Below are 13,656 nucleotides of genomic sequence, written 5' to 3' on the forward strand. Positions count from 1 at the left end.
ATTACTAAGAGGCAGCCCAGGACACTGCCGGCACATCCCGCTGGCTGCTGGCCGCCCCGACGCCCATCCCCATCCCTCCGGGATGGCTCCCGCTGTGCCCCACACACACTTGCACACCCGGCTCCTGTAGCAACCCCACAGCACGGCCCCAGGGTGTGGGGTCACGGGATGGAACTCACTCGCACACGGCTGCACACTTCGTGTGACACCCAGGAGCCCCGAGCCAGGACCAGCTTCCATGATCTCCATGGGGATAACGTGCCTGCAGAGGGAGGAAGGAGCTGGGGGGGTTGAAGCCAGCCCGGGCCAGGCGGGGAGCTCTCGTTAGGGACCTTTACTAGATTTCCCCATGGCTCAAGTGAGATGTAGTCACGTTTATTCGCAAGACGTGCCCTGCCTCTGCAGCTCTGTGCTACCCCGGGTGTCCAAACCGTGCATCCAGCTTTGTCCCATGTCCTCACATCCCTGCAGCATCCTCATTTGACCCCTGCCAGAGCCAGCATGAAGGCAGAGGCGAGCAGGCAGCGCAGGCAGCATGGGGACGGTGCCCAGCCGAGCGGAGCCCCACACCTGCGAGATGTGGGAACCCCACGGGCAGCGCTGGGTGGGCACCGTGTTTGTCCCAAACTGGGCCAGAGCCAAAAAACCATCCCCAAAACTCATTGCACCGCATGTCTGTACTCTGTATCTCCATCTTCAATGCTCAGCAGCATCTATTTTGGGTCTGGACCCAGGACGAACCCCTCACAGCGATGGTGCTGTGCCGGGACGTGCTGCCCACACCGTGCCGTGGTACCCACACTGTGCCCTGCCCTGCCACCGGTAGCCCTTGCCACGCCACACCATCACCGCCAGCCCCGGCGGCTGCTGTTTCTCCGAGGGTTTGTGTTTACCATCACCTTGTTACGGGATTATTCAGCCTGCGGTTTCCTCGCTCGTCCGATCTGTTTTTGCTCGGCGGCCGGTGGCTCGCTGCCATCCCCTAAGCTACACGCCGGGCTATATAAGCGACCTCGCTGCCTCGGCTGCGGGGAGGCTCGCGCGCAGCCCGGCTCGGCGGCGGTGCAGGGGAGGTCTCGGTAAGCTGCAACTCTCTCTCTTCTTCCCAACCGGCTGCAAATCCCTTAACCCACGGCTGACAAGCCCTCGCCTCGCCCCCGGACCGCAGCTCAGCTGGCGGCTCTGCGGCGAGAGGACGAGACTCTCCTTAATTGGGGGTTTTACGGCTTTTGTAGGTAAAAGCGGAAAAAAACCCAACAACCAACCCTGCTAAGTTTTTCCCCTTTGTCGCAGCTAGTGGTTATGGAATTTTGCTGTGTTATAAAGGCGGCGTAATTAAGAGTGGCTGTGATTGAGGGTGAGGTGGAAATTAATTGACGGGCAGATGAAGGCGCAGAGGCTGTGGGATGGAAAACATCAGTGGGGACGCGGTTCCCCACGTCCTGCTTCTCCCTTCCTCATCCCAGCTAATGGCTTTGGGGCAGGGCAGCTGGGACGGTGGAGCGGGGGGTTCGAGAGGGGACGGTGCTTTGCTCCCAAGGGGCTGTTTGATCTCCCACGGCTCCGTCCCGCGCTGGGTCCCCCAGCCCCTGCCAGAGAGGGGACGTGGGTGATGCCGAACCCCCCTTGACACCAGGATCTGGCCGCTTGAACCCCCCCTTTCCCAGCATCGCGTGTCCCGGGCAAAGAGGGATGTATCCCATCCCAAACCCAGCGCCGAACAAGTCGCAGCCAGCTCCCAAAATAGCCACCGAGTGGGAAACAGGCTTTCAGCCTGGATTAATTTTTTCCTGGTTATTGTCTGGCTGCGAGTTCACGGCCCCGCCGTAAGCCCACAAAACACCGCTCATGTGTTGCTTGTTATTTTTGCTTGACTGGGATTTGCTGAGCCATAATCAAAGTATTTCCTAGTCCCACATTCCCCGGTCTCGGAGGGGATGTTTAATACCGCTTACAAATAACAGGGTGTTCTCGCTGCCAGCTGCTCTTTGTCAGCCTCATATTATGGGTAAACTGAGGCACTGAAAGGCTGAGGCAACATTTTCTCCCCCAGGTTCATTAATTTTGGGTAATAGAGCACCTGGAATCCCAGCTGGAGGCACTCGGGATAACACCAGCTCCATGGGTACCTTCAGAAATTAAATACCCAACTGCTTGACGCCGCAGGGCTAAGGGATTCAAAACAAATCCGAAGTCACTGAGCTGGGGACGAGCAACACAAAGCCTCAGTCCCTCATCAGTGCGTGCAGAAAAGGGAAAATATTTGGCTTCTCGCTCACATTTGCAGCGAAGGCTTGGCTCGTGCACGGGGTTTTCCGCTTTCAGAGACGCTCAGGAGCCTTTCCCCTCCCCACGCTCCCGGGATGTACTGGGATGAGATGCTCTTGTCGCACTAAGCCCAGTTTGCAGGCAGAGGGATGGAGGCACTAAGATGTCCTTGCTCAGGTGGGGGACAGAGCGGGGTGTCCCTGGAGCCGCGTGGGCGGCGGGAGCAGCCCTGCAGAAGTGTTTAAGCTGTTCAAAGGCACTTTGAGGAGATGTCATTACAAAGCAGCGCTCTGCAGAATAGATTTGGGCTCAGATGTGACGGCGAGAAGCGGAGGGGATGCGAGCGCAGACGTGGAGCCCCTGCTGCTCCCCCCTTGGGGGGTAAGTGGGGGGCTGCCAGGGGTGGGGGGCTGGGCAGGGGTTGCAAGTAGCCCCGCAGCATGTTTTGGACTGGTCCAGCCTGGGAGAAGCTCCCTGAAGGCGGCAGGACCCTGGGTGAGCCTTGACACGGCCAGGCTTGTCTCCGCAGGTCTGGGGAAGGCGTGGGACGGCTTCGGATACTCCAAGAAGTCCCCGGTCACCTCTAGAGACAACAATGGTCACTGCGAAAGGATGGATCCTCCTCCTCCTCCTCCTCCTGGGAGCCACATCTGTTTTAGGTGAAGGTTAAAATGTGTTTATTCCCGTCACCGCGCTGTCCCCTGCCCGTGGGCACGCCGGCATGAAGGCACATCTGTCGGCAGCTGCTGAGCCAGCAGACACCGGCTTGACACCGATGCAGGGTCCTGTTCTGGGTCAGTGCGGCGTTCACCCGGCCAAATGACTTCCAGACGAGGGCTGGAGCTCATCCAGCCCCCAGAGCACGGCCAAAGCCCGTCCACGAGTCAGCCAGGCTCTGGTTGACCAGGGATGAGCCCCCCTGCCCACTGGCCGTGCTGGGACCATCCCTGCCTGCTGCCCCTGAGACCCCGTGGTGTCCAGCCCGTACCCCGGCTCCCGTCCCGGCTCCCCTCTGCCCTGAGCAGACCCACCCTGGCCAGTGCTTTGTCCATTACCCGGGCACAAAACAACCCCAACCTCCGAGGAGCCCTCGGGAAGCAGCGACATGTCTCTTCTCCAGGAGAAGATGCTCGGGAGCAGCAGGGTCTGTCCACTGCTGGCTCTGGAGGGTCGCACATACCAAAGCGCTGAGCGATAAGCAACCTTCCCGTCTGCTCCGGTGGGTCTCGCAGAGAAAACGTGTTTGCAGGCTCTTTGGATTTGTTTTCCGAGGCTATAGAGGAATTTTGCCCTGAAGCGCTCTGGCCAGATGCCTGGGGATAAGAAGAGGGAGAGTCAATTTGTCGCTGGGCGGGTGCCCAGAAGCCTTGCTGAGCCCCTGGGAGCTGGGCACAGGAGACAAACCGTGCTGGGCAGCTTTGGGCTTAACCCCCCCGGTTTAAAGGGGCCTGGTCCCAGCAAGCAGCCCAGGAATCAGCCGCGACCACCAGCTCCCCTCGAGCATGCAAGCGGCCAACAAACTATCCCACATCCCATAGCGACAGCTGACCTCATCCACCTCAGGGCTGTTTCTCCCCGCGCAGGGAGAGGCAGGATATATTATATACCCCCAGCTACAAAAAGATTATTTGAGCTGAGCTGCTCCAATACAGAAAGCACAAAAATGTCTTTCTCGGCTGATAGGGGAAATGGCAAATTTGCATCGTACCCGCGCCTCAGTGATGCTGGGGGACATCTCCATCACGCCCTTCACTGGCATCTCCTGGGGGTGATGCACCGCATCCCACAGGAGCTCTGATCAGCAGCTCCAACCAGCCACAACCCAAAGGGAAATCTAAAAAACTGAGGCAAAAGATGCCCAATCCCTTCAAATTTATTAATTTATTATTAATCTAATTTAATCTCTAATTTGTTGACCCTTAGGTCAAAGGCTTCTGAGACCAGCCCTCAGCAGGATCCAGATAGGACAGAAAACCTTCAGCCCGCTGGTAACGCTCAGCTTGGACAGTAAGTTATTTCCCAGCTTGGGCGGCTTTCCCTCACCGGGACAAGGGGTGTTTGCATGCATATTACTTTTTTCAGCCTTAATTTACAACCAAACAATATTATTTGAGCAGATGAGGACGTTTAGGCAATGGAATAAATGTTAATCATCCGTGACCTCCTGTAGGGTTTTGGCTATCGTTAACACAGGCTGTTGGCTCATGGCCTGGAAAAGTGAAGGTCAAGTGCGTGACCACAGCCCCGAATCCCGCGGGAGTGGCAAGGAGAGCCCAAGGATGGGCAAGTACATGCTCCGACCTGCCTTTCCCCTGCCCAGCCTGTCCCGGGACAGTTTGCGACACCATTGCTTTAGAATTAAAACCCGTGGGGTGTTAATTACCCACAGAGCCCGCTCTGCTCGTTAGTCCCCAGGAGATATCCCGGCCTCTCAAGCTTTACTGCCCAGAGTTTGGGATTTAAATTCCAGCGGGCACTGAAAGGGCTGGACGCGCTGATGCCATAGCTGAGGGATTAGGGGACATTCCCAGCCCTCCGTCCCACTCCCGGCAGCGCTCTCAGCCGCTGGGGAGAATCAAAGCACCGAAAACACCGACACTGAGAGGGAGGTCCCCTCCACCTGCTGAGAGGTATTTTTAGGAAAACTACCCGGAAAATCGCTTTCCCCTCAAAGTGGACGGCACAAGGCAGCGATGCCGAGGCTGACTCCTGCTTCTCCAGGGAGAAATAAAGCAAAATCTTGGATTTTTGACCAATGCAACTGGAAACTAAAGAATCTGCCCTTGGCAGCAGTGAGCTGTACACCCCGGTTTTGTCTCCAGGGGAGGGTGTGCCAGACCCGGGGGGGGGCTGAGCAGCGGGGTTTGGTGCGGCGCCGGTGGGAGGGCCGGGTGCTGGGCCGGGGAGAGGGCAAACCCTGCCCGAATCACCCCGCGCGTCCTCTGCCCGCAGGTCCACGGAGCAGCTCTCGCAGGGGAGACCCCACCTTCACCTACGCCAGACGCAGTACGTTCCTGCAGGGGGTAACCCTGTCCCTCCCCACGTCCCTGCCAGCCCTCGAGCCCCTCGGCTTCTCCCCCCGTCCTCCGCTTTCTGCTTTGCCTGCTGTTGAGGTGCTACCCAGGGACATATAATGCCATTTTCCTCCCCAGGACTCCCCCCTTCCTTTCTTACCGTCACCAGCCCTGTAGATTAAAGCAGCTGGTCCCAAACAAGCTTAGGATCTTACTGAGACCCCACTTTAAGCAGCTGCACGTTAAATTTTTGCTTGGGGCAAGTACAGACAGGCATTTATCCGTGTGCTGCCTGGGAAGGGACCACGTCCCCAAGCCCACCTCCTCCTGCATCCCCCAGATTACTAAGTAAGTTTTCTGGATATGCCACTTGGGATGCTGAACTGGAGATGCCGGCGTGCCAACAGATTAAAAACTCGCCCATCTGAGCCAAGCACTCGCTCCAAACCAGACATGACGCTCCTTGTGGCTGCTCCCATTTAAATGGTCTTTTCCAGCCACCTGCTTTTGTAAAGCCCGGGGTTTGTTTTTGACCATCGCTATTCCTACGGTCCGGCCGTGTGCCTGCCTGCCTTTCTAGGAAATAACCCGACCTGGTTGCTGACAAATCGGGTGGAAGAGTAGGTGTGGGAGATGACACGGCACACGTTTCCAAGAGACCTCATTTTTAGAAGCTTTAGTCACAAGCGCATCCTCGTAAACGTTACTAGAACATTGTCATTTAAAAATAAACCCAAACCACAGACTTGGAGCGGATCTCATCCATTCAAAGCCGCTTAAATTAATACCATCTAGTAGCCGGTTAAAGAAATTCCTATAAAAATCTAACCGCATATTAAAGTCTCAATAAACCCTCTTTGTATTTTACAAATCGGCTGGCCCCTAGCGTGCTCAGCCTGCTCCGTAGCATCTCAGGCTTCTGTTTGCACACAGTAAAACTGGTGCTCGCAATGAGACACACGCTTCCCCTATCGAGAACATATGTTGAAGTACGGTTAAAGACATTCAACATGATCATACCAACAATTTTACCCTCTTTTTTTTGGTTGTTTTTGTTTAGTTGGTTTTTTTTTTAAATTTTATTTAACCACGTTTGAAATGCAGGCGAGCGCTGCCCCTCAGGCAGCATTTAAATGACAACGTGTGTTTAATTTCCTTCAAGCCAAATTTATTTAACACTTCAGCGTGAGCTGCGTGCACTTTGCTCCCCTCGAGTTTATCTTAATCATCTTGAATTTGGTAGCCAGCAGGGAATTAAGTCAGAAGCATTCAGGCGCCTTCTCGTCCTTTATTTCCCAGCTCCCTGAACATGCTTTGAGTTTGTTTAATCCAGGTGGCGCGTGATATCCAAATGCATGGTCTGAGCTATATAGACGCTGCTATATAGAAGCCGCTAAGAAACTAACTGCCCGTTTTCGGGCAGTTGTACGTGTCACGTGCGTCTCAGTAACACACCCCTGATGTTATTCAAGGTCCGCTGGTGCAAGATTCAAAAAGGTTTTTGTCTCCGTGGTCGAAATGGAGCGAATGCTCAGGAAAGTGTGGCCAAACCGGCGTGCAGAAGCGTACCAGATCCTGCCTAGCTGAGCGCCTCTGGGGCGTGCACTGTAATGAAGCAACTGAGGAAGGGCGGCTCTGCATTGGACACGTTTGCTCAGGTGCTCCTATAACCTCACTTACGGGCGGGGGACGATGGCCTGATCTCACCACCGCGTAGGTGTCGCACTCCCTTCGCTGCCGCTCTGCTCTCCCTTGCCAAAATTTCACGTTGCTGGTGCCTCCTCAGCAGGGCTGGGGAGTACTGAGGGAGAAGAGCATGGGGAGTTGACAGCCAAACAGCAAGATAAGGGGGGGATCCAGATAGGAGGAATCATCAGGAATCCATAAAGATCCTAGCGATATAGGAAAAATGTCATTAATCTTGCTACAACAGCAGCTCTCGAGGTGGAGTCGGCGATTGCAGGCGACTGCCTTCCCGCAATCAGCCCCAGGAAGGAGAGGAGCTGGGAATAGTGAATTGCCACAGCCCCTGCTGGAGAGGCTTGTAATTCATTATATTATTCTTATAATCCCCTTTTAAACAAGTCACTCGGAAAATATTCCATGTTTTCTCCAGGGAAGTTGTTTCAGGTTCTCCCTGATTTCTTCCATTTATTTCCAGCTATTAAAAGAACTACCAGGTAGCTGCTGTATAGGGATGCTCTGTGATTGTAAAAGGAATGACCCGAGCCCTTGCCTTGGGGAGAGACAGAGTATTATTTAGGATTAATCACGATAAGTAATGAAAATGTTTCAGGATCACTGTTTGGGACACCATTCATTAAGCCCATCGGATAACGCTCATTTGGCAATTATCCTATGTCCTGCCCGAGCCAGGATACCATCGAATAAGGGGAGACAGCTTTTAAGACAGACCAAAGTCATAATGTTCAGGCATGAGTTGGTAACAGAAACCTACAAAGTTTAAGGCGTTTGGCTTTGTAATTTTGCCAGGGTTGAGCTAAAAGCTGATCTGGATTCAAGTTTCCCCGAAATTCAGCCCTTTGGGGAAGGTAAACAACAGTTCCTAGCTGTAATTATATCCACGTGGCTGCTTTCTACCAATTGTCAAGTTCAAAATGACATTGTCCCTGTGTTTCTAATGCACAGCTGTTGATAATCAGTAAAAATATGTTTTTGGGTGCAATATATTCCTTATGCAGTATCTGCCTTATTGCATCTAAATCAAAAACAGACGCGAGACCGTGCTGGGAGCGTTACGGGGACTCGGGGCTGCTTTTTCTGACCCATGGTACCTCTCCTCCAGCCTGTAACATCACCTGCCCCATGGGCCGCATCAACGCCGACTGCGACGCCTGCATGTGCGAGGATGCGACCCTGCACGGGAAGGTCTCTCTGGAGGACGGGTCGCCCGCTGCCGATGCCCGGGTCTACCTGCAAGCCAAGAAACTCAAGCTGTTGACGACGGCCGATAACAGGGGCATGTTTAGGATCCCGGGGGTTTGTCCCGACGGCAGAAACACCCTTAAAATCAAGAAAGCCAAATACGCAACTGCTACTGTCACCGTGCCTCAGAGCAACAGAAGGAACCTGGCGATCCAAGTGCAGCTGCAACGATCAGGTAGCCCCAAAATGGGGGGGAACGCAGGAGGCTTTACACCGTAATCAGAAATAAACCGTGATTTTAGGAGGGGACGAGTAACGAGATGGCCTTTTCCTCCTCCCACAGGCAAACCCTACGTTTTCAGGAGCCCCGAGGACAAAGCCAGGAGAGTGGGACAGAGCGTGTCACTCTGCTGCGACGCCGTGGGGAGCCCGGCCCCCGACCGCTACCTCTGGTAAGGAACTCGAGTTTGATCAGGCGCAAGCCTTACCCGTCCCACAGATTCAATTTTTGTCTCCTTACCATCTCCATAAAGGTGGTTTTTCAGCTATAAAACAGCTAAATACGCTGAGAACTGATTGCTGCAAATGATGGTTTCCTCGAGGTGTTGAGAGCTGGCGTTTCCCACAGGTGTGGTAACGTCATCTGCTGAGGGAATTCCTGGAAAAACATACAAATAAGAGTTTGAAAAACCTCAGCAGGCACGACTGGCAGCTCTGCCTGCCAGCTGCCCGGCAGCCACCTCTCCGTACTGCCAGGGGAGCTTTTAGGTGATGCCACGTAGCCAGACTACAAACGGGGAAACTGAGGCAAGAGGTCTGGAAAAATCCACACGGCAGGGCGCAGGATTAGGCCACGGCTCTGCTCCGGCCGGGTGGTCGGTCTCCGTCCCCTTAACCGCCTGCCTGTTCCTGGCAGGTACCACAACGGCTCGCTGCTGGATCCCTCCTTATACAAATATAAAAACAACCTGGTTCTGAAGAACTTGAAGAGAGAGCAATCAGGAGAGTATTTCTGCAAGGCCAGCAGCGCCGGGGGGTCGGCAAAGTCCCAATCTGCCAAACTTGCTGTGATAGGTAAGAGAAAACGTGCGCGGTGCTCTCCAAGCAGCTGTGGAGGCGGCGGGGTGGAGAAACCAGAAACTGTGATACATGGGGGAAAGAAAAGTCACGGGAAAAATATTCAGGGGGTTACTTCATGCACCCGTTAGCACGTAAGCTTGCGTGAGATGGTTACGAACCAGATGCTCTCTACAAACTGCAGCTCTGGATTGCAGGTGACCTGCCAAGCTCAATCTGCTGGTTTCAGCAGATTTCTCACTGTACTTGCTGCCTGACACGTGAATGTTTCTGTGGTTTTGTTCTTAAATCCTGGGACAAGTTTTAGTCTCTCCATAGTAAAAAAGCCAGGCAGCGGCAGAACACCTGGCTGAGGGTGGGCTGGGTGGCCATGGTGGGTAAGCAGGAGCTGGGATGCTCTTAATCGGGTACCTTAAGTTAAAGCTGAGCATCTGCTTCGTCAAACCAGAGACCAGATGGATTCAGCTAACCAAAATCCTGCAAAACGTCTGTTTTGTGGCCACAAAAACCTCACTGTTATTGGAAGCAATGTTTAGCTCTGAGGGTTTCAGACCACATAGCGACAACTGTATAATCATTTCATGCGGCTCATTAAGAAATCCTATTCAACAGGAAGACAAGAGGCAGCCTGCAACTCCCAACCCCAAAGCCACCTCATCCGACTTCCACACGACTGCTTCCAAAAAGAAACCAACTCCTTCTACTACGACGTGGGCAAGTGCCCAGCAAAGACCTGCGCTGGGAAGCTGGATAAAGGACTCCGGTGTAAGGACAATGTCTCCTACTGCTGCGGGGTGTCCAAGATGGAAACCAGAGACATCTCCTGCAACGGGTACACGCTCCCCACTAAAATCGTTGTAGAATGTGGTTGCAAAAAATGCACCGAGACCAAAATAATGGTTCGAGGCAGAGCCACAGCAGCAGATAACGGTGAGCCACTGAGGTTTGGCCACATCTACATGGGCAACAAGAGAGTGAGTATGACTGGCTACAAGGGCACCTTCTCCATCCACGTCCCGGCGGACACAGAGAGACTGGTTCTAACTTTTGTTGATCGGCTGCAGAAGTTTGTGAACACAACAAAAGTTCTGCCCTTCAAGGAAAACGGAGGTGCTGTGTTTCACGAGATCAAGCTACTAAGAAAGAAAGCCCCTGTTACACTGGAATCCACTGAAACCAACGTGATTTCTTTGGGAGAAATGGACGAAGATGATCCAATCGCCGAATTAGAAATTCCTCCGGATGCATTTTATAGGAAAAATGGAGAAGCCTACAGAGGCAAAGTGAAAGCCAGTGTGACTTTTCTGGACCCAAGAAACATCTCAACAGCTGCTGTGACACAAAGTGACCTGAACTTTGTAGATGAGGAAGGAGATGTATTCCCGCTTCGTACATACGGCATGTTTTCCGTGGACTTCACTGATGAACAGGGCACCGAGTCCCTTAATGCAGAAGAGGTGAAGGTTCATTTGGATGCTGCTCAGGTCAAGATGCCAGAGCACCTGCAAGAGATGAAGCTTTGGTCCCTCAACCCGGAGACAGGATTATGGGAGGAAGAAGGGGACTTCAACCTTGAGAAAAGCAGACGGCGCAAAAGGGAGGAGAGAACTTTTTTGGTTGGGAACATGGAGATCAAGGAAAGGCGGCTTTTTAACCTGGACGTCCCAGAAAGCAGACGGTGCTACGTCAAAGTCCGAGCCTACAGAAGCGAGAGATTTCTGCAAAGCGAGCAGATCCAAGGGGTTGTGATTTCTATTATAAACACAGAGCCAGAACCGGGGTTCTCCTCCAACCCCAGAGCATGGGGCCGTTTCGACAGCGTGGTCACTGGTCCCAACGGTGCCTGCGTGCCCGCCTTCTGCGACGAGCAAAACCCCAATGCCTATGCAGCTTATATCTTGGCGAGCATGGGGGGCGAAGAGCTCGAAGCTGTGTCCTCTGCTCCCAAACTCAACCCTAATGCTATTGGGGTCCCACAGCCATACCTCAACAAGCTCAACTACAGAAGAACAGACCACGAGGACCCCAACACTAAGAAAACGGCATTCAGCATTAACATGGCCAAGCCAAGCCCTAATTCCCCAGAAGAGAACAACGGCCCTATTTATGCCTACGAAAACCTAAGAGAATGCGAGGAAGCTCCACACAGTGCTGCTCACTTCAGGTTTTACAGGATAGAGGGAGACCGGTATGACTTCAACACCGTTCCCTTCAGTGAAGATGACCTCATGAGCTGGACTGATGACTACCTGGCATGGTGGCCCAAGCCCATGGAATTTAGGGCCTGCTACATTAAAGTAAAAATAAATGGACCCCAAGAGGTGAATGTAAGATCTCGTAACATGGGTGGGACGCACCCACGTACCATTGGCAAGCTCTACGGCATCAGGGATGTCCGCAGCATTCGTGACTCCGAGCAGCCGGATGTGTCAGCAGCCTGCCTGGAGTTCAAGTGCAGCGGCATGCTCTTTGACCAGGACCGTGTGGACCGCACGCTCGTGAAAGTGGTCCCGCAAGGCAGCTGCCGCCGAGAGAGTGTCAACAGCATGCTCCACGAGTACCTGGTGAACCACCTCCCCATGGCTACGAACAACGACTCCAGCGAGTACACAATGCTGGCTCCTCTCGACCCACTGGGGCACAACTACGGCATCTACACCGTCACTGACCAAGACCCGAGGATTGCCAAGGAAATCGCGCTGGGCAGGTGTTTTGATGGCACCTCTGATGGTACCTCCCGAACCATGAAGAGCAACATCGGCGTTGGATTGACTTTCACCTGTTCGGAGAGGAGTGCAGCGGAGCAAAGCATCTTCCAGTCTCAGAGGAACTCGGGCCAGCAGTCCATACTGGTTCTGCCAGGGGAGAGCCCCGCGTACCGAAGGCAGCCGGCGAGCCGCCAAACCCCCCAGAGCAGGATCCCAATGAGAGGTCAACGTCCTCGCCCATACTAGAGCTGTATAGGAGCCTTGGTAAAGTTGCTCGCACTTGATTAAATAAAATTTCAAAGCAACATCTACCTGCTAGTAACCTAATTCAAAGCTGGCAGGTGTCATTATTTTTGAGACATAATTAAGGTGCACTTTTTTTTTTTCCCCCATCAGGAAGGAAAGATATAAGGCAAAAATTGGGGGCCAGTAGTAATAGTGGGTTCATGTCTTATTAAATGCATCCATAAAAACCTTCTTTCTGCCTGACATTAAACAGCTTCACGTGATAGCCTAAAGGGAAGACTAAACACATAATTCAATTAAGTCATGTACATAAAACATTCTTCTGTTCTGCATCTGCGGACTTTGCCAGCCCAAGTACCTGTACAGTAGTTGGTAACATGAAAAGGAATAAACAGATTTCCTCATACCGAATTCAGCTGCAAGGTTTTGTACTTGAAATGTAAGTATGTTATTTATTTCTAGCTTGTTTTAGGATGACTGTATTCAAGCTAAACTACCGGCAGCTGCATTTCTAAGAACTCACATGCTCGATGGCACAGAGAAGCCATGTGGATTTGTAGACTCCACGTGGATAAAACTACAGTTTTCTCTTGCTCCTTGCATTATTTGACAAGCAAATCCATGCTCTATGATAGGGTAGGCTAATAAAAAAAAGTCATTTTGTAACTTTGACAATGCTGTGTTGCTTGTGTGTTTGACAAGCCCAAGTAAACCATGTGTAAAGCTGACCAAAGAGTAACTTGCAAAATTTCATCTTTCTGTTCACAAACAGGTCACGGCCTTATCAATGCGAGACTGATGCTGGGCACGGGTGAGGGGTTTGGTGTTTTGGTGGGTAGCCGGTGCTCCACCAGGTCCAGGGCTTGGCCACGGCATGCTGCGGTCAGGGAATTTGTCCCCAGCTCGAGATGTGGAGAGTCAGCAACAGCGCTGGGAGGAGCGGAGCAGCAGATCCGGGCAAGGGATGAAGTAAGGAGAGAGCAGCAGGGCTCCCAGAATGGGGCAGGATGGGGGGAAAAGAGAACTGGGAATCCACGTTTTAAGGATGATAGGAAACCAGGCAATGTAGAGCAGGGCTGGGAGGTGCAGAGAGAGGGAGAAGACAGGCTTCCCTCCACGTTCAGCAACAGCAAGCAGGACACTGCTGGGCAAGAAGCTGCCCTTAGCTGAAGGTACAGATGGCCACAGAAGGGGCCAGACAGACAGTGATCCATCTCCAAGTGACCAATTAAGTTGCCCTGTCAATCCCCCCACGACTTCTAGAGCGGAATTGAGGAACTCGCCAGCATGGAAGACATCCTGTGCTTACACCCAAACACTGGCAATACATTTTTGGGGCGCAGGCAAGCCAGCAAGCCTCCAACAAACACCAAAACATCCACCGAGAGAGATCACAGAAACGTGGGCAGTGCTACTGGATGAAAACTGAAATTCAAACACATGCTTAAGCGTGGACT

General features: G+C 53.0%; 1 protein-coding gene across 1 annotated transcript; it reads left to right on the plus strand.

The window, feature by feature from the left end:
• The first annotated feature begins 1,011 nt into the window (after positions 1 to 1,011).
• CILP (cartilage intermediate layer protein) lies at positions 1,012 to 12,918 on the plus strand. The gene is made up of 9 exons (XM_054214842.1): positions 1,012 to 1,079; positions 2,798 to 2,927; positions 4,192 to 4,275; positions 5,221 to 5,274; positions 6,755 to 6,940; positions 8,089 to 8,403; positions 8,512 to 8,620; positions 9,085 to 9,242; positions 9,858 to 12,918. The coding sequence occupies exons 2-9, from the start codon at positions 2,864 to 2,866 to the stop codon at positions 12,197 to 12,199; spliced, it is 3,312 nt and encodes a 1,103-aa protein (XP_054070817.1). The 5' UTR covers positions 1,012 to 1,079; positions 2,798 to 2,863; the 3' UTR covers positions 12,200 to 12,918.
• Positions 12,919 to 13,656: the final 738 nt, after the last annotated feature.

The sequence above is a fragment of the Rissa tridactyla genome, chromosome 9 (genome assembly GCF_028500815.1).
Source record: "Rissa tridactyla isolate bRisTri1 chromosome 9, bRisTri1.patW.cur.20221130, whole genome shotgun sequence".
Taxonomy (NCBI): Eukaryota; Metazoa; Chordata; class Aves; order Charadriiformes; family Laridae; genus Rissa; species Rissa tridactyla.

Coding starts and splice junctions, on each gene's coding strand:
- CILP (XM_054214842.1), top strand. CDS start 2,864: ATGGTCACTGCGAAAGGATGGATCCTCCTCCTCCTCCTCCTCCTGGGA. Junction 4,276..5,220: donor GGTAACGCTCAGCTTGGACA/GTAAGTTATTTC, acceptor CTCTGCCCGCAG/GTCCACGGAGCAGCTCTCGC. Junction 6,941..8,088: donor CATTGGACACGTTTGCTCAG/GTGCTCCTATAA, acceptor CCTCTCCTCCAG/CCTGTAACATCACCTGCCCC.